Source organism: Gymnogyps californianus, chromosome 3 (genome assembly GCF_018139145.2).
Source record: "Gymnogyps californianus isolate 813 chromosome 3, ASM1813914v2, whole genome shotgun sequence".
NCBI lineage: Eukaryota > Metazoa > Chordata > Aves > Accipitriformes > Cathartidae > Gymnogyps > Gymnogyps californianus.
In genome coordinates, this window is record NC_059473.1 from 68,111,298 (window position 1) to 68,131,116 (window position 19,819).

Sequence of the window (19,819 nt, forward strand, 5' to 3'; positions counted from 1 at the left end):
AGACGGGGCACTGCGGCGGCAGGGAGCGGGGACGCTGGCCGCCGGCGTTGCCAGAGAGCCGGCCTCCCCGCCGCCGCCGCCGGGCTGTCCTCCCCGTCCCCACCCCGACCGTCTTCTCCGCTTCTCCTCCCCCAGCTCTCGGGGCGGCGGCGGCGGAGGAGGCGGAGGACGCCGCCGGTGATGGACGTCTCCCCGAGGTAGCCGCCGCCATGAGCCAGCCGCCTGCAGGGGGCGCCGCCGCCGAGCCTCGCCTCCACCCCGAGGGCAGCAGCGGCAGGAAGCAGCAGCGAGCCTCCTCTCCGGCCAGGGCCCGCGACAACACCCCGCGCCCGCCGCCCGCCGCCGCCGCCTCCCGCGCCCCGGCCGCCGCCGCCGCCGCCGCCAAGGCCGCCTCGGCGCGGCCGCCGCCGGGCCAGGCCCCCAGAGCCGCCCGCGGCCGCGCCGCCGACAAGCCGCCGCGCGGCGCCGGGCCGCCGGGAGCTGTCCAGCCCGGCGCCGGTGCTGAACCGCCGCCCGCCGCCGGCGGGAAAGCCGCCGCCGCCGCCGAGGAGCCGCCGCCGCGCGCCGCCGAGCCCGCCGCGCCGCGGGCCGCCGAGGAGGCGCCCCCTGCAGGAGGAGGCGGCGGCGGCGGCGGGGGGGAGCGGGAGGGGGCGGTGGCGCCGCAGCCGCCGCCGCCGCCCAAGCACTGGCGGGGGAAAGCGGGGCGGTCTCCGCTGAAGGGCGCGGGGGAGGCGGCCCCGGCGCCTCCATCTTCCTCGGGCGCGGGGAAGGGCCGCGGGGCGGCGGGCGGCGGCGGCGGGTACTGGAAGGAGGGATGCCTGCAAAGTGAGCTCATCCAGTTCCACCTCAGGAAGGGGCTGGCGGCGGCCGCCCAGATGCAAACCAAGGGCAGCAACCACAGCAGCAGCGGCAGCGCTTCCTCCGCCTCCTCCGCCTCCGCGGCCGCCGCCCCGGCCGAGCCTCCCCTGGCCGCCTCCGCCTCCTCGCCGTCTGCCATGGCGGCGGCCGGGGCGGAGGGGCTGCGGCAGGGCGAGGCGGGCGGCGGCGGCAGGAGCGGCGCCCCCGAGGGCGCCATGAGCCCCCAGCTGCAGGAGGAGATGCAGGAAGAGATGGAGAAGCTGCGGGAGGAGAACGAGAGCCTCAAGGTGAGGGGCCGGGGCGGCGGCGGGAGTGGGGGGGGAACCGGGGTCGGGCGGCGGCCGGGCGGCCTCCCCACCCCCGCGCCGGGAGGGGGTTTCCCCGACGCCCTCTCCCCCGGCACTAGCGCTGGAGGCAGGGTTAAGATGGCCCTGTCATGGGGCTTGCGGGCAGTGGCACTTGTCTGCTTCCTTGCGGTGCTTTTAATGAGCTGGGTTCTAGTTAGCTGGTGTCCCTGCGGGCAGGAGCTCCATTTTGGCCGCCTTCCCCTATACGTGCAGACATTTGTGCTTTTCACCCACCTGTTGCGTCCCTGTCCCCTTCTCACCCTGGTGCCAGAACGAGATAGATGAGCTGAGGACAGAGATGGATGAGATGAGGGACAGTTTCTTCGAGGAGGACGCTTGTCAGCTTCAAGAAATGCGCCACGAACTGGAGCGAGCCAACAAGAACTGCCGGATCCTTCAGTACCGGCTGCGCAAGGCTGAGCGCAAGAGGCTCCGCTACGCCCAGACCGGCGAGATCGACGGCGAGCTCTTGCGCAGCATGGAGCAGGACCTCAAGGTACAGACGTAAGCAGGTGTCGAGGGGAGGGAGCGCCTCAGGCGGAGACACGACCATGCTCTCCGTCCTCATGACTCAGGCATTTCCATCCGTTCTGTCGTACACTGTGCACCCAATGCAGCTCATAGGATAGCAATGGCCAAGCTTACCTTGGTAACGCAAGCCCTTCAGTACGTAGGTAGGCTATTTTCAGCTTTAGTCCAATCATTTTTTGGTAAAGTTAACGTGCAAGAAGTGACTCAAATACAAATTAGGATCTAGAGATTTTGGATCTTTTATGATGAACACAAAATGTACCCTACCGCTGCAAAATTAAACCAACCTCACCGAATAGTCCCATTGACTTTGAGGGGATTACGGTACTCTTTAGTAAAGATTTCAGAGGACCGGCAGATTGAATACTTGCAGAGTCACAAAACAAAATCCTGACTCCGTTGGTGTCAGTGGAAAAACTGCTGTTATCTTCAGTGAAGCCACGATTTTCCACATCCACCTGAAACCATAGACACAACCCATCAAATTTCAATAAGTAATCAACTGTATTCATCCATAACGTCTGAATGAACCACAGCCCATTGTTGAGGAAAAGTTTCAGTCCTTGTTTAAAGATTGCTGTTGGTAAAATATCCATCATCTCCATTCTAGATTGGTCCAATTACGGAAAAACTTTCTTGCGCTAGTTGGAAGTTGTTTAATTTCTGCTTCCATCCACTAGACTTTGTTAAGGCTCCTACTGAATCAGGACTCTTAAACTTTTTTCAGTTGACTGGTCTGGTCTCCTGAGTTAAAGTTCAGGCCTCTGCATAGCAAATGTGAGCTTATTGACCACACTTCTGCCTAGGGCTCTAGTTACCTATGGCTCGTCGGATTCTGTGGACTGCAGTTGAAAATGCTAGTTTAATACATGATCAGGAACAAGGCCATTTTTAAACTTCTTTCTGATAAGTACAGTGGATTGAGAGTCTCTTATTCCCAGGCCTGGTTTACAGACTTGGATCATCTTTTCTGAAAATTTTCCAGCTTGTCATTCTTACTACAATGTAGAAACCAGTCCAAGACACGTTCCAGTCATTTTCTCACTAATGCCATTTAAAATGCTAATATCCTTCTCTCTATTTCTATTTGATATTCCTTTTCTGTACATATTCAAAACCCATGTTTGCGGTTGTGGCCATGACAGTTCTGTAAGTACAGCTGTCCATGTGGCTCTTGACAAAATAGAGTCTTCCTGGTCAGAAGCAAACCAACCCCTTTGTTGGGAATTTCTGGTCGAACCAAGGGATGTTTTGCACACTCAGAATGATGCTTAGGTGAATAGTTGAGACACGCACCTTTGCAGGCAGAATTTGAACGTGAGCCTTCATGTCCCAAGTGAATATTGTGATTCCAGCTTACGGAGTTGATTTCTTTGTTGGCTCAATGTTACTTTGTATTAGCAAGTCATACGTGCGCAGGGCCTGGAAGGGAAATGGTAAGGGCACCTCTGGTGAGGTGCTCACCTGCAATATAGGAGATAGCAGCTAAGGCCTTAGGTTGAGCTGGACAAAGGGCTCACTTTAATTAGGATTTCTCCCATGTCTTTCCCAATAACCATACAACTGACTCTTTGGAAAGGAATAGCGTTTTTGCAAAGCGCTCCTGCAGATCGTCAATGTGTTCTGCTTTCGAGTAGGGATGAATGTCTAATGCCACATTTCTGCCTAATTGAATTCCGGGTGCTGGTTAACCATAATTGTAACTCGTGCAGTTCTCTGTAGTGTTCCCAAGTCCTCTTCTGAAGAATTTCTATCCAAAATAACTTTGTTCATTTTGCATGGGTAATACGTTAGGGGACTTAATCCTTCAGAGATACAGTCTTGCATATAGCTGTATTAAAATGCTTCTTGCATAAGGGAGTCCCATTTCCCATGTGATCTAGAATGCTCTGTAGGATTTCCCCGCATGAATTGCTACTCCACCAAATTTTGTCAAAAAATCACTACCAGTAATGATTTTGTTATTTGGTTGTATTTACTGATCCAGACTGTATCTATGGACTGAAGACAGATTCTGATAGGATGCTGCTAAAAATGGCCCCCATGATTTTCCATTTACTTTGGTTGGACAACCAGATGAGCAGTTTAATACCGAGTGTAGGAAAAGACATCAAGCTGTAGCCCTGTGGTGTGATTCTCAGCTCATCCTGCAGTCTCTTTGGAGTATGGTTATAATTGAAATTCCCCTCCACTCGCTCTTTCTGTTGGGCATTATGAGTCTTGAGTGCGTGTGCAGTGGGGGAGGTTATTGAATGATCTTGTGCTACACTGCAGTGTTGTATCTGTAATTCACACACACTGGGTTTCTTGTCAGGGGAGGCTGAGTCACTAGCTGCTGCTGTTTTCTGATACATCGGATTCTTCTAGGCTGCTTGCTTACAATTATTATTTTTTTCTTTAGAGTTTTAGTATGACAAAGAGAGTTCTTTGACATACAAACATAAAGATCGTTCTAGTGAAAGCCATAAAGGATAGCTCTCTGAGCTCCCCTAGCTAATGCTAAGAAGGATTAATTATACTTTCCAGTGTTCTAAAAAAAGCAGGAAATTAGGCTTGTCAAACTGTGTGTCTAAATCACCATATAACAGTGATCAGTGTATATTTAAATATTTTTGGTGCATGATTATAGTTTCTGGTGGTTTCACAAAATAAAATGCAAGTGGCTTGAATGGCAAAATTCTCATTACTTTACATGAAGAAGAGGAATTAGATCTTGACATGTGCCTTTTAACTCTATTCCTGTGAAAATGCACTAAAACAAACCAAAAATCTTAGTGTTCATTTTCATTTAAAATATTGGACATCATTTGGGTGAACACAAGGTTAGTAAAAATGTCGTTTGTTCATATTTTACTCTTTAAATGAACTAATACTAGTAAACGCCAGGTATTTAGATTAACCATCCATGAAGGAGAGAGAAACTAGCAGGGTCGAAATAAAGATGTGTCCGTTTGTGCTCCTATAAAAGGCACAGGTAAGGAAGGCCTGGAGAAGGTGGGCCCTGTTTTTAGATGCTTCTGCATGTTAAGTATTTAAAGGGCATATGCCTTAGTGCATTGAAAAACATAAGCTAGCAGTGGTTGAGAGAAAATAGATGCTGCACTGTCTCCAGGAAGAATAAAGGTCCTGTATCACTGTTGATGTAACAGAACCTAAGAAGAAGTTGGGGTTTAGTGTCTAATGTTGTTTCCAGTGAAGTCCATAGGAATAATGTACCATTTTTTGGCAGGAATTGGCTTAAATTGGGAATCATTTAGAATTCTGTCTGTGGATGTCCTTGTCTACATTTCCTTACATACCGCTTCCATCAAAACATCCAGAATTAACCTCTGAATGGTTGCTTAGGCACTAAGCACTGCAGCAGTAATTCTTTTTTTTAATCTTCCTTTTGAAATACCATTTCATTTAGGTTGCAAAAGATGTATCGGTGAGACTTCATCATGAGTTAGAAAATGTGGAAGAAAAACGTACTGTAACAGAAGATGAAAATGAAAAATTAAGACAGCAGCTTATAGAAGTTGAAATTGCCAAACAAGCACTACAGAATGAACTGGAAAAAATGAAAGAGGTTAGTGTTGCTATTTACTTCTACACAAAGTATTTGAAGTTCTCAAATTCTTATTGCTGATCTAACTGGTTTTCTTCCTATACCTTGTTTTGGGGGCACAAAATATGGCAGGCAAAAGTTCAAAGTTGCAAAGAATGCTCAAGTACAGCTTGGTGATTGGGAAGCTGAGAACAAACTAAAATACTCAGTGTTTCCTAGGTGAAACAGAAACCAAACTGTGGCGCTTTTTTTCCTATACAAAGAGGGAAATGTGGAACTGATGGTAACAGAGTTCAGAGGCTTTGAGACATTGTACTTACGTTACAATACATGCAGAAAGAGTGCTGAAGGGAGTCAGAGGCATCTAACTGTGCAGATGATGTTCCCCACATGTTTTTACAAAGACCAGTATATTTCCCTTGCTAACTACTACTAGGGACTAGCAGGCACATTGAGACTGGGGATCTAGCCACCTCCCCATCTTGTTCAGTCATGCTCTTTGGACTATTGGGAAGTGAGAGACTCTACCTGGCCTTTCAGTCTAAGCATAGTTTTACATTATATCTAATTCATCTTCAAAATTACTCCGTTTGCCATTATATAGATGCAAGATACTGTGCCATTAAGTAAGCAGAAAATTGTATTACAGCAGTAATAGCCTGGCCGACAGAGATAACAAAGCATGCAGTAAAAAGAGAAACTGTTGACTAAGAATGACTTCTCAGAACAGATTTTAGAAACAGCTCTCCAGTTCAGTGTTTAAAATTCAATAAATGCCACTGATTTTCACTTTTAGTAATATTCTCTAGTAGGAATGCCAATGTCTACTTTGAACTTGTATAAAGCAGAAGCGATGTATTTCAGTTGTTAAGAAAGACAGGAAATTTTCAATTGTATGATAAGTTACAGTATTTTTAGGAACTGCAAGTGCTTACTTTAAGTGATGTAGTATTAAAAATATTCATATGTTTTCTTTACAGGAACTGAATTTCAAACATGTTAGTAGAGGATAAACAGGTGTTTTTTCCCACCTTCTACTGCTCTTCCAGATAATTGCAGATTTGAAAAGGGCATGAAATCTGAGCCTTATTCAGCTTCCCTCTCCTCTGCCTGAGACTTTCTTCTTCTGTTTTCACTCTGGTTTCTGCCATCAAATACAACTCAGTTTCCGGGACCATCTTCTTTATGAGAGCATGATCTTTCTGTTATTATCCTTACAACTTGTTGTTAAGCTTGGCTTTACTCCAAATTTTTCATTATTCTTGTCCATTCAGACTCTATTTTCTTGTAGATTCCCATTTCTGGATCCTTTCCTCCTGCCATCTGATAGGTTGTGCCACTGTAAGCTTCTTTGCCTTGCTGCTTCTTATGCGTCTTCGGATTACAATGAAGTGTAGTGGCAATTAAATGGCTTATGTTCTTTGGGAGCTGTGTACCTGCAGGAAATTAACCCAATAAATAGGCTTCTTCGTCTCTGTCATCAGTAGTCGCTTTCTCCTTACTCTGATTCTTCCCTCTGGCCCACTATGCTGAACTATGGTTCTGTTGCTCTCATACTGCTCTCCACTTCTTTCTTTTGGCTTAGGTGTTTGCCCCTTTCTGTCTTTGCTGTTGGTATCAATGGAAGGATACTAGAGACTCCAGAAGAGACTGTCATGTTTAAGCTAGGGGCTCTTCCACACAATACTATTTTCATGAAGCTGAAACAGACGGATGATTCCCACTGGCACAGAATGGGGGCACTGAGCCAAAGTGGAAAAATGCAGTAAGACTTTACACCGGAGTAGAGGTGGAGTGGACAAAGAGTCAGAAATATATCCTTATACTGAACTGGAGAGGAGAACTGCCATGCCCAGTCATTATATGCGTCATCATAATTAGGCAGGAGTTTTCATTTATGTATTTCAAACAGGCTGCTGAGCCCCTTTCAGTAGGAGAAGGCTGCTTTTCAGGCTAGGACTTTCAGCACAGCATGGGGGAAGTTGGAGGATGGTTGAGGAGGTGCAAGTCAGAGAAAAGCAAGTTTGAAGTGCAGCCAAATTATTATGCACTTTGCAAGCATGCGATGACTTGGGGGACCAATGGAAGGATGCTGGTGAAGAATACTAATTCTTACAGATTTGAAATTTAGAATCTGTGAAGAAGCTGTGAAAATGTTAACATGAAACAACCATGAAAACAACCCAAAGCAGTCTGAAGTGCATTAGAGTTTTTCTGTGACAAATACCTTTTCTTCTTCTCTGGCAATCGAAGGTTTCATGCATCTTAAATGTCATTGTCAGATAGTCATAATGTTAATTTTCTGTTTGCTTGTGAGTTATTTCCTCTAGTTTCATGGGTTTACAACCCTTTCTCATTTCAGTACAGCCATTATAACCAATGGAACCTCCTGCTTAAGGAAGTTCTACTCAGCATAAATAGAAATGCAGAGTCAAGACCTTTTGTCTGGATTGTGATCTTCACTTTATTGAGCTTAGAATTAATGGTAGAGTTAATCTCCAAAGACAATGAAGCATTTTTGTTTTACAGCGTAATAACAGTGCTCAGAGTATGTGATGACTGATTTCTGTACTTTTATGTCATCAAATGTACTGCGAAAACACAGACCTTTCCATTCTTCTTAAAATCTATTTATGTGTAACTGCCATGGGAAATTTGTTCTCCTTTTATAATGGACAGTGTGAGACAGCAGAGAATGGTTAAAAGACTTAATAGAAAATGTTGGAGGCAGAAGCATAATTTTTTGTTAGGTAGTCTCTAGAGCAGGACCAAAGCCAAAGTTCTCTCTGTGTAGATTCTCTATTTTAAAGAACATAGTAGACTTGACTGGAAACATGTATAAAAGATAAATGCTAGCAGATGTGTTTGTGTAGAGACAAATCTAGAGCTCTCCAGTAAACATTTGGGTGAATATAGACTTGTGAATGTATTCGTCCATTAATATAGAGAGATAGTTACTGTTTGCTTTCTTGGTTTGGAGCTTTTGAAAAAAATAATTATGATATATTCCATGACAAATAGACGTTGTTGTTGATGGCAGCAGAAGCTTGCAAGAATCCACGATTTGGAAGGTGTTCCAGCAAAGCATACATTTTCTATCAGTTACTTTTACTTTCAGTCCCCCAACCTGCAGCTATTTCATTTAGTGTTATTCCTGCATACATCCACACGGAAACACAATATTTTTAATCTGCATTGTCAGTTCTTGGAATTGCTTTGTAGCAACTGCTGCTGATTTCCTCTTTATTATTTGTTGTTATTAATTGTAAAGCTTTTTGGGAAGCTGAAAACGAAGTAGAGAAATTCTTTTCTAGAAAAAAGAGAAACCAACTGTAGCTAGATGTAATTTTTTCAGACATAAAAAAAATTGTTAGAGTTGTTCATTAATTAATTAATGTTCATTAATTTGTTGTTAACTGTTTGTTAAAGCCTAGCTCACTCTTGTAGAGCTTTTCATGATCATAGTATGAACTAAGAATTCATTCATTTGCTATAGCTATGTAGGAAACGCCCAGTTAGCCATGCTTTAGATGGTTTGTTGTGAGACAAGTGAAGTAGGAGGAAAATATAACAGATGTACTGGACCCTGGACTTTACAAATCCTCATTGCAATGCAGATATGTAATTGCAAGAGGCACAGTGTTTTTCAGAGACATATGTCTCTCTGGATAGAAATAGATTGCTCTGCTAGTGCTCCAAGCTGGGCAGATGCAAGACAGCTCAGTTCTTACAGCCACATTAGGGTGATGTTGTCAAGCTACCATTTTCTTCTTCTAAGCATGGTTATTAGCTCAGATACAGAGCTTGCGATAACCATGGCTACACGGCACGTGAACCAGAGATGTTTTTTGTCCCTTCAGTTCAGACTGCAGGCAGAGGAGTTTATGCCTCCCTACATGGGTCTCTGTTTTGCTGGAGTGTTGCCTGTCTTGTCAGTCAGTCTGGTTTGTACGCTGCATGGAAACGGAAGAAGGCAGCAGGGTCTAGGGAACTGGGCACTGGAGCTGGGAGGAGGAATCTGAATTCTGTTCCTGATTTTGATAGTAACCTGCTGTGGGACCTCAGGAAAGTAATTACACTTTTCTGCTTACTCTTGCAATCTTTGCCTGCCCGGTTTATGCACAGATTAGCTCTCCATACATCTCTGAGTGCTCAGGCTGCACAGAAATCAGGAGGGTAGCTGGAAATTTCACAACAAAAGCTGCTGTAAAAAAACCCCAGGAAACCCAAACAACCCACCCCCCCAAAACCAAAAACTGGAGAGCTGTGAAAAGAACTGGTACGGGATGATCCCGTCCCAGTCCCCTTGATCATCAATATCAGCTTGCCCACTATGTCTCTTTGGTAAAAATCCAGTGTCTCTCCTTTCTCACAGCCCTGTCTCTCTCTAAGCCCCTTCTCCTGCCATTTAACCACAACCACTTTTTTCCAGTCTTTCTCCTATAACTCACAAAGTCTCAGATTCTCCAGGTTCTCTCTCTCAGTCTTGATCCTGTGTGCGTTTCTTTTATTTTTCTTTTTCTTTCTTTTTTTTTTTTTTTTTTGGTGTTTGTTGTAGTAGTGGCTGTTTTGCTGTCTTCTGGTTCCTAAGTCCCAGTCTTGTCCTTCTCCCTCCCATTCCCTCCTTCCCTGCATCCTTCCAACTCTTCATGAGTGTCCAATCTCCTCTCTGGATTTCAAGTCTTTTCCAGTGCATTTTGCTCTTATTCTACTGCAAGTATATTATCCCCATTTCTTACAGCTTCTCTCTTCTGCGAAATTTGTCCTTTTCCCCTCACTCTTCCACCCCCTCATACAAATCTGTCAGCTTCCTTGGTTTGTTCTGTTCCTTTCCTTGTTTCCAAGCCTTAGTTCTTCACTTTTGCATCTGGACTGAGAGCAGTGGAGGATCACTCACTGTGCTAGGAAACAGCAACTATATCACTGTGAGCACTGGAGAAAAGGTTTCTGGTTCTAATGCCTAGCCTCAGCTTTATCTAGACCCACATGGAGCAACAATTGCAGGACTAGTTAGGCTTTGCCTTCTGGTCTGGAGTTGGAACGTAATCTGTCAGCTGGTGAAAATGTGCAGATTGATAGCTGGGGTGGGAGAGGATGTGGTAGTTTGTAAATACAGAATTTTCAGCAATTTAAACTGGCAAACTCCAAGAAATAATTACCTGGTAATGTATAGGAATGGAAGATTTCTGAAAGGTTATGATTTGGCCAGTCATGATGTGGATGAATTAGAGAAGTATGAAGTATATATTGTATACAGACATAAAAATGTTCCAGAGCACAGGCATACTGGAACTTCTCAAAAGAACAGTTGCTAGAATAATTTAATATGAGCAAACCAGGACATTCTTTTCTTGGAAAGAGCTGAATAAATTTGCTGAAATTTTCCAAAATATTAACAATGTTGATAACTTATCCTGAGACAGATGCTTGGCATGGAAAATCTGCAACATCTAAAATGTGGTGAGGTTGTAAGAAACTGGAAACAAGTCTCATAATGGGTGGTGGTTTGCAACATTTCCAATAGGCAAGGTAACCATATCCAACAGCAGCATTACATTTTTTGATGCCTTCAGAATCGAAACTTTCTCGTCTGCTGTTTGTCTTGGTCCCTTCTCTCAGGACCTTGAACTTCACCATCTCACAGTCGGGACTGCCAGTGCTACCATTGGCCATCAAACCCCTGACCAATGTTTCCTTATTTGCAAGACGTCCTTCAAAGCGATTCCCACAGCTGACTTGTTTATCACCTGTGGCAAAAATTGTCTTCAATCCATTGCAGAAATCATGTGACTTCTTCTAGTTGTCTGAAAAATGCTTCATCTATTTCCTCTTATTCATCAGGTGGTCTGTAGAAGATACCCCAAACGATGCCACCTATGCTTCTCTGTCCTCTGGTTCTTACCCATAGCTCACAGCTGGCCCATCACCCATTACAAGGCAATGCTACATGCAATTGAACTGCTCTTCTGTGTAGAGCACAACCCTTCTTCCTCACCTTCAGAGTTTTTATCAATCCATGGCTGCACTCCAGGCATATGAGTTATCCCGTCATGTCTCTGTGATGCCGGTGAGGTCATAGCTCTGTAAATGTTCATGGATTTCTAGCTTCTGTTTGTTGCCCATGCTGTATGCATACAAGTCACTGGAGATGCATACTTGGTTGTGCTGCTTTGAAAGGGAAAGTTTGAGTCTCCTCCATCATACTGTCCCCCAAGCACTTCCTAATTGCACCTCATATTTTCATTTCTCTTCAGAGTTTGAGCCTCATTTCAAACAGCTGGTAATGGAGGGAGTAGGGACAAGGCAGAGAGAGAGATGAGATGCTAGTACGTCTGCTCATGTAGCTGATCAGCTTCACAGGATCAGTGTAGTAAGCAGTACTCTTTGAAGAGTTACAGTAATTTACTTGCTCCTGGCACCAGGTGGCAGCAGGGGAGGATTTAAAAGGTCTCTCACAAGCCCGGTTCCTTCCTGGGTCTTTTGGAGGACCCAAACACCAAGTCTGTCAGCAACACTTCTACTAAAAGTACCTTTAAGCAGAGGGTTTCTGTGATCTGGAATCTCAGTTTATTGCCTCATGAAAATTCAATTTGCTTTGGTGAAAAGAACAACAGGATAATGAGGAGGCTTTTTTAAAAAGAGACGAGAAACAAGTCTGTGCCTGAGTTTATACAGGAAAAAGCAAAAAAAGTCCTCTGTCTCCAAGCGCGGCTCAGTGATTCTCTAAGTGCCACATCCCTGCAGATGCAGAACCCCCAGTTACTTCTGTCAGACTTGCTTGTGTGAAATTCTGTTACCTTTGGTATCCTGCCCAAATATTTTGTTCCCTTAAAAACAGTACTCAGTAGGGATGCTATTCATCATCTGTGAGGGTGTGATTCTGACATCTTTGCTCAGAGCACACTGCGATCGGTTCCACAGATTTCACAGTGAGCCGGATAAGCAGAGTTTACTTCAGTTTAGTTCTTTGAATATGACAAAAGAATCATAATGCAGAAAGAAATTAATTTGTTACAAAATCTGTTGTAGTAATTCTCTGAAAAATGTCCTGCCATAAACAGGAAAAAAATTAAGTGCATTTGAGAAGCAGTTTACACTTAAACCTCATAAAATTACATTTTAATTATGTATCAACCATCAGCAATTCACATGAGCCATTTGCTTCAAGAGAGTTTATCAAAACTGAACATAAACAGCCTGATGGTCAATCATAATATAGCTCCAAAACATATATAATAAATAGTGAATGATTTCAAAAGAATAAAGCTCCATAAATATATTATTGTTAAGAGGTTTTGTGAGTAAAGATGCCTAGAGGGGATTTTTTTCAGACAGTCATTGAAGCTGGTGTGCTGCTTTGTGGATTCCTATTGAATTGTCTTAAAATTTGCAAGGATGTGTAAAAGGAGTGGCAGGATTGCTTGCTTACCTTGTTTTCCTTCCTTCCTGTGATGGGTATGAGCAGTCTTAGATTTGCAAGTTCTCTTGTCAAAGTTGTTATTATTGATACTACATACAGTCTGCAGGTAAAATCAGAGTCTCTTTGCAGGAAGCTCTATGTAAAAAAAAAAAAAAAAAAAAAGTAATGACAATCTTAAAAAAACCTAACCAAAACAGAGGCACAGAGTAAGAGCTGAGCTTCCAACCACATAGAAACTCTGTATTACAAAAAGGACATGAGTCCCTACATCCTGGTCTCAAGTCAGCACCTGAGACCATTTTTTTGCTTGGATCATGCTTCTCGAAGTTGTTCTTTGCTACAGATTTGCTTCCATTAGTCAACAACTAGGTTTGTAAAGTAAATCAGGCTAAGGAAGGGCCCGGACACTGACAAGCGGTGCTAGCACATCCCTCAGATGGTTTTGGCCTTGGTTGGCTACCACTGCTTCAGTGCTTGGGCATGATTTGGGGTCTAACCTGGGGCAGAGCTCATTCCTGATTGACAGTTTGGATGCAGTCATGCTTATTTGGGAGGAAGCTGTAGGGAAGTTTAGCTGTATTGTCATTTTATCTGAAAGGAGACCGAGTTGTGAGTGGCAGTTGGCATCAGGTCCTGAGACCAGTCCCTGACCATTTCATTTACTAGTGTAAAAACTAGGCAAAAGGTCTCTGGCTTGATATGGAGCCAGAGGAGGTGGCAAATGAGACACAGAACAGCAAGTCCAGTCCATTGCTGCCATGTAAATTCTTACTGCTGAGAATTACTGGCAAGGGGCAATCAGAAGCGGTGACAAAGCCAACACAACTGGCATGCCCAGTTGTCCGTGCGAGTAATGGACAGTGTGGTGATAGTGGCTCAGGTGGTGGATGGTAACTGGCTACCGGAGAAAACGGTTTGTGAGCATGAACTCACCGTGGGGCAGGCTGGAAAAGATGTATCTCTGTTGCTACAGACTTTAGGGTATGACTTCCTTGAGATCTAAAGGAGAAAGAAGGCCTTTCATATTTCATTACCTAAGTAGGCAATGTTGCTAACAATGTCAATAAGGTTCTCAAAGTACCATACCACATTAACAAATGGAGGAAAGTTTGGGAAATCCAATAGTGCTTCATTTATATTTAGTCATCTCCTAATCTTTTTTTGGCACTGTGCTGTTTGTAAGCCTGAGAAGTTTACAGATTTTCTAGAAAAAGACATAAAGTTGCATAGGACTCTGCAATGGTCCTCAATCACAGAATACAAGTTTTTGTCTTTGCACTTCCCAGTTTCAGTATTTATTTGCTCAAATGGACATTCAAGTGTCCAAATACATAATTTAAACATAGAGGTACCAACTTGATTGCTCAAATGAAAGAAAAAGTTGCCAGGTAACTGAAGAGTCCAAGTGTAAAAATGAGCTCCCTGGTTTAGCTGGCTTTCGATAGATGTCACGCTGCCTTTCACAGTTGTATCTATGGTAGTATTCATAGACAGTACATAATCCACATTGGTTCTTTTGTTGTTGTTTTGCTTAAGTTTTTTTAATAATGTATTGTGCTTTTTAAATTCGAACTATAATTTTATTTATGAACATTTTGTCACTTTTGGCAGGTCTCTGGAATTTTTTGTAAGACACTGTGTATGATTTGCTTAGTTTCTTAAAGAGATTGCGTGATAGAGAGGCCAAATTCAACCCCTTTGTACTGCTAGAAGAGCATGAAGGGGAGTATAGAGGTAGGCCAGGTTTCTCTAGATTTAGAGGAAATCCAGATGACTTTGCAAAATTGCTTTCTGTCGGCTGGAAGGCTTTATGGAGGCAGAACAGAGACATTTTTTAAGTGCTGAACCAGAGGTCCAGATACATGTTTTCGTACAGAATCAATATACACCAAATGTCATAATCTTCCTGGAAGTCTCACCAAGGCTTTGATGAATAATAGTAATACATGATTTCTGCCCCTTATACCACTGTGTTCAGTCCACTGCTTAACTGCACCAATCCCTTCAAGAAACACCTGGAAAAACAGCTCTTGCAATGTGCTGATACAGGTCAAAGTTGAGCTTGTTTCAGATTGAAAGGAAAATCACCACAGCTTTATTTTTGTTTAGTGCATGTGCTCACTGCTGGCTTCAAGGCTGTCTTTCTCACAGTCTTAAATTGAACTCTTCAGCAACCCTACATGAAACAATTTTCTGTGTTTACATTTTCTGGTGCTGCTAGCAAGTCTACAGTTAAAAAACCTGGACACTATGTACCCTCGTAGATTTATTAGTTTTTCTGCACATAGAATTTTCCAGTGCATCTTTCAGGTGCCTGCGTTCCTGATGGCTCTTTGGCAGAGCCTCACAGCCCTAGGTAGTTTGTCCCGGCTTTCGGAGAGTAAGCAGAAAGTAGCACCATGGAGGTAAGCGCTGTCCTGTGTTTCAGCTGAACTCAGCTGCCAGCGTGAGGAAGGAGAACCTTCTCCTGTCATAGTACAGATGGCTATTCTGGAGCGTGACATGGGCCCTCAGGGAGTACCCTCAGTGCAGTTTCCAGTGTAAAAACAGGTGAAAGCGACTGGCAAGACCTCAAATGGGAACATAGGTAACAGAGCCATATGCAACAAAACTACCACAGAAATTGCTATATTTACTATTCAAGACATTACTCATTACTTCTTCAGAATGATGGTTCTGAGAACTTGGGTGGCTAGCATAATTCTTACAGAATCAGAAAAGCCAACTGAAGCAAGTATAGCTTCTTTATGTGCTGCTATATATGATTAATATAGAATTATATTAATATAATAATTATATTAATATAATAATAATTATATTAATATAATAGTTCCTGAAAGAGAGAAAATACTGTTTGTAACTAGTGTGCTAATGACACATAGTAGGATGCAAAAGATGTAGTGTGATACTCTGGGCTTTTGATTGGACTGTAAGTCTTGGTCCTTTTCTTTCAAAGTTGTTGCCTAAGCCATCTTTTTTCCCCCCGAAAAAGAGGCAATCCAAATCAATTGTTTTGTTGCAAATGCTTGATAATGTCTCTTGTGTTTGTCTCCAGTGCACTTAAAAATAAAAAAAAGTATGCAGTATGGTCAGGCTATTGGTTGCAGTGCTGTGAATTTTTGAGTGGTCCATGCCAGTGTGTAGGAAATCAAGTAAAGGTGATCCTAGAGAAAAGTAGAGACACTGTCCAAACATACAGGGGTGGGGTTAGAAAAGCCAAAACCCACCTGGAGGTGAATTCTGGTGAGGGACGTTGAAGGTCAACAAGAAGGACTTCTACAGATGTATCAGCAGCAAAATGAAGATGAGGGAAAATGTGTGCACACTGGTGAGCGGTGCAGGGAATCTTCTTTGCATTGGTCTTTACTGGTAAGACCAGCCTTCAGGAATCCGAGGCCTCTGACATCAATAGGGAAGTCAGGAGCAAGAAAGACTTACACTTGGTGGATGATGACCAAGTTAGGGAACATTTAAACAAACTGGGTGTGCACAAGTCCATGGGGCTTGATGGGATGCACCCATGAGTGCTGAGGGAGCTGGCTGGTGTCATTGCAAGGCCACTCTTGATTATCTTTGAAAGATCATGGTGATCGGGGAAGATTCCTGAGGACTGGAAGAAAGCAAATGTCACTTCTGTCTTCTGAAAGGGCAAGAAGGAGAGTGTGGGGAACTACAGGCTGGTCAGCCTCACCTCAATCCCTGGGAAAGTGATGGAGAAATAATTCTGGAAACTATTTCCAAACATACCAAAGACAAGAAGGTAATTTGGAACAGTCAGCATGGATTTACAAAGAGGAAATCATGCTTGACTGAACTGATAGCCTTCTATGAAGAGATGACTAGCTTGGTGGATGAGGTGGGGAGCACTAGATGTCATTTATCTTGACTTTAGTAAGGCTTTTGACACAATCTTTCGTAACATTCTCCTAGACAAGCTGATGAAGTATGGGCCAGATAACTGGACAGTGAGGTTGATTGAAAACTGGCTGATGAACTACCAGGCTCAAACAGTTGTGATCAGCAGCACAAAGTCCATGTGGAGGCTGGTGACAAGTGGTGTGCCTGTCAGGGAACAGCAAGGGCCAGCTGCTCTGAGGGACTGGGAGCCAGGAGCCATGCACAATAACATAGCCCGTAGGGCTAGGGCCCCACCAGGCAGGGCTCAGTACCTGAGCGAAGTGACCAAAACAGGCCCGGGGAAGTCAGCTGGGATCAACCAAGAGTCCAGATCATCTGACAGGTTTGTGGTGACATGACAGGTCTGAGATTAAGCCAGGAAGTCAATCCACAGGTCCAGTGATCATGAGGTAAGTGATGAGGCAAGTGCAAGGCTAAGCCAGGAAGTCAGGCCACAGATGAGGGTTAAGATCAAGAGGGTCCATGGCCATGCACAGCTATGACAGAGCTGGATACAGCTACAACATAGTTCAGGTAGGGACTCAAGGCTCAGATCTGAGGGGAGGTCCTGGGTCCATGGGCAGGGGTGTGGGTGTAAGCCCCTGGTGAAGCTCATCAGGGTAATGAAGGGCTATTAACACACTCAGGCTTCTGGCAGGACCCCAGGGGTCAACACTTGGCCAGTCGTGTTTAACGTCTTCATTACTGACCTGTACGATAAGGCTGAGTGCACTCTCAGCAAGTTTGCATATGCTACAAAACCATGGAGTGGTTGATACATGTGATAGTGTTACGGACATTTGGAGGGATCTCAGTAGGCTGGAGAAATGGGCTGACAGGAGTGTCGTGAAGTTCAGTGAAGGGAAATACAAAGTCCTGCACCTGGGGAGGAACAATCCCAGGCACTAGTACAGGCTTGGGGCGAATTGCCTGGAAAGCAGCTTTGCAGAGAAGGACCGGAGGGTCCTGGTGGACACCAAGTTGACCATGAGCCAGCAATGTGCCCTTGCAGCAAAGAAGGCTAATAGTATCCTGGGTTGCATTAGGAGACGTGTCACCAGCAGATCGAGGGAGGTGATCTTTCCCCTCTACTCAGCACTGGTGAGGCCACACCTGGAGTGCTGGGTCCAGTTCTTGGCTCCTCGGTACAAGAGAGACATGGACACACTGGAGAGAGTCCAACAAAGGGCTGTGAAGACGATTAAGGGATGGGGGCATGGGTCATATGAGGGGAGGCTGAGAGAGCTGGGACTGTTCAGCCTGGAGATGTTCAGGAGCAGCAAGGGCTGGCTGCTCCCTGTGGGATGGGGAGCTGGGGGTATAACACACGTGGCAGGACAGAGGTGTTGCCAACCAAGGCCCAGTTCCACCGTACCCCAGCGGGGTGAGCAGGGCAGACCCAGAGATCATGGCCGGGTTCAAACAAGAGTCCAGGTTACCAGGCAGGTTCAGGGAGATGAGGTAGGTCTGAGGTGAAGACAAGAAGGCAATCCACAGGTCAAGGCCAGATCAACAGGGTCCATGGCTGGGCACAGGCACAGCTATGGTGAGCTGGAGACCAGTACTCTTCTCACATAGCTTAAGCAGGACCTGAAGCCCCCCGGCTGAGCTGAAATGGGACTCCTGGGCCCACAGGCAGGGTATGTGGGGAGGCCCCAGGTGAGGCTGGTCAGGGCCACTAAGTAAGGCCTGTGGGTGCCCTCAGGGCCCTGACAGGAGAAGAGTAGGGGGCTGTGTGTGGGGGTGAATGTTATCAATGTGTATAAATTCCTGATAGGAGGGTGTAAAGAAGAAGGAGTCAAACTCTTTTAGGTGGATCAGCCCAGCTGCTCTTCTGAATTGTGTAGAATCAATACTAGCCAGGAACAAGAACACCAGGCTTTTGATGTTTGTTCGCTACAACCTGGAGGTTTATTTTTCACTTACAGCAGTGTTCATGATATCAAGAAATGCAACCCCCTGGCATTTAGGCAGATTCAGGTTTTGATAACGCTCCATAGTTAAGAGTTCCAAGCACTGCATTTCTTATTTTGAAGTAAAGGGCAGTGGATTAACCTTTTAGATGTGCAGGTGTGCTTTTCTGAAGTGTTCGTTTCTGCTGAGATGTTTTGACGTGATTTTTTTTTTCCCCATTGCTAGTATTAACAACAGCATATATAGAGATGTGTAGAATGAGACCTGTGGGTATCAATTCTATTTTGCTTTGTCTGATCCTAGTTGTATGATTGTGTTAATTGTCTTTGGCTATCTCAGCAGTGAATCTAGGTTAGGATAATAACCAAGCTCTTTGCTTGGGTCACAGATGAGTACTTGCACTTAGAAGGTATTTGCCATGCATCTGTTTCCATCAGTGTTGTGTGTAATGAGAGGCTTCTACATCCCTGTGAAGCATGACTGATGATGTCATCCAACTGGCCTAATTACCAAGAGTGTTTTATATTACAGGCTTGGCTGAATTATTTTAATTTTTACAGATGCTAGCAGTTTAGATCTTTGATTAAATGATTAATTAGAAGCACCAGTAACAGTGCCCCAGAAAGAGTTTTGAACTGGAACATTGCCTCGATGGTACACATAGATACGCTCAAAGGTTCATTTTCCTTGTGGTGTGCTTCTAGGAGTATTGTTGCTGAGTTCCCAAACTTTGGTCAGGTTTCATGCATTCAGAAATTATGAGGCCAGAACTGTATAATATGATCAACCAGTCTGGCCTCCTGAATAGCATGGGCCATAAAATACCCCCATTAAACTGATGTCTACTTTTCAGAAAAGGGTGCTGGTCTGTGTTAAAAATTGACAGCCGAGAACAGTCTACCACAACTTCCTGAACAGTCCCAGGAACAGTTAAAAATTTGCACCTCCCTTCTCATCTGAATTTGCTGAAAGCTAGTTACCAGCCAGGAAACATGTTCTTACTACCAAGCTAAATTAAAGAGTCCAGCATCAATGCTTTGGTGGTGTTTTTTTTTAAATCTGTATGCTTAGGGTTGATATCATTTAGCCATCTAAAAATTAAGCATTTAACCCAAGTTAGGAATTTGGCCTCCCTCAAACGAGAAAGATGGGCACTACTTGGAAGTGATTCATTCCACTTGTCTGAGGGTGGTTTGACTCTGTGGAGAGGCACATCTCTTTCTAGTTATTGCACAGTGAACCTCAGTTTTGACATCTACATCCTAGAACTAAATTAAGCCTTTTGGTCGCAAAATTACACTTGGA

At 44.5% G+C, this 19,819-nt stretch overlaps 1 protein-coding gene across 1 annotated transcript in view; it reads left to right on the forward strand.

Moving 5' to 3' along the window:
* The first annotated feature begins 209 nt into the window (after positions 1-209).
* SOGA3 (SOGA family member 3) overlaps positions 210-19,819 on the forward strand; it is a 30,905-nt gene continuing 11,295 nt past the window's right edge. The window contains exons 1-3 of the mRNA XM_050894798.1: positions 210-1,145; positions 1,477-1,701; positions 5,146-5,304. Coding sequence (XP_050750755.1) covers positions 210-1,145; positions 1,477-1,701; positions 5,146-5,304 — 1,320 coding nt within the window. The remainder of the gene's footprint in view (positions 1,146-1,476; positions 1,702-5,145; positions 5,305-19,819) is intronic.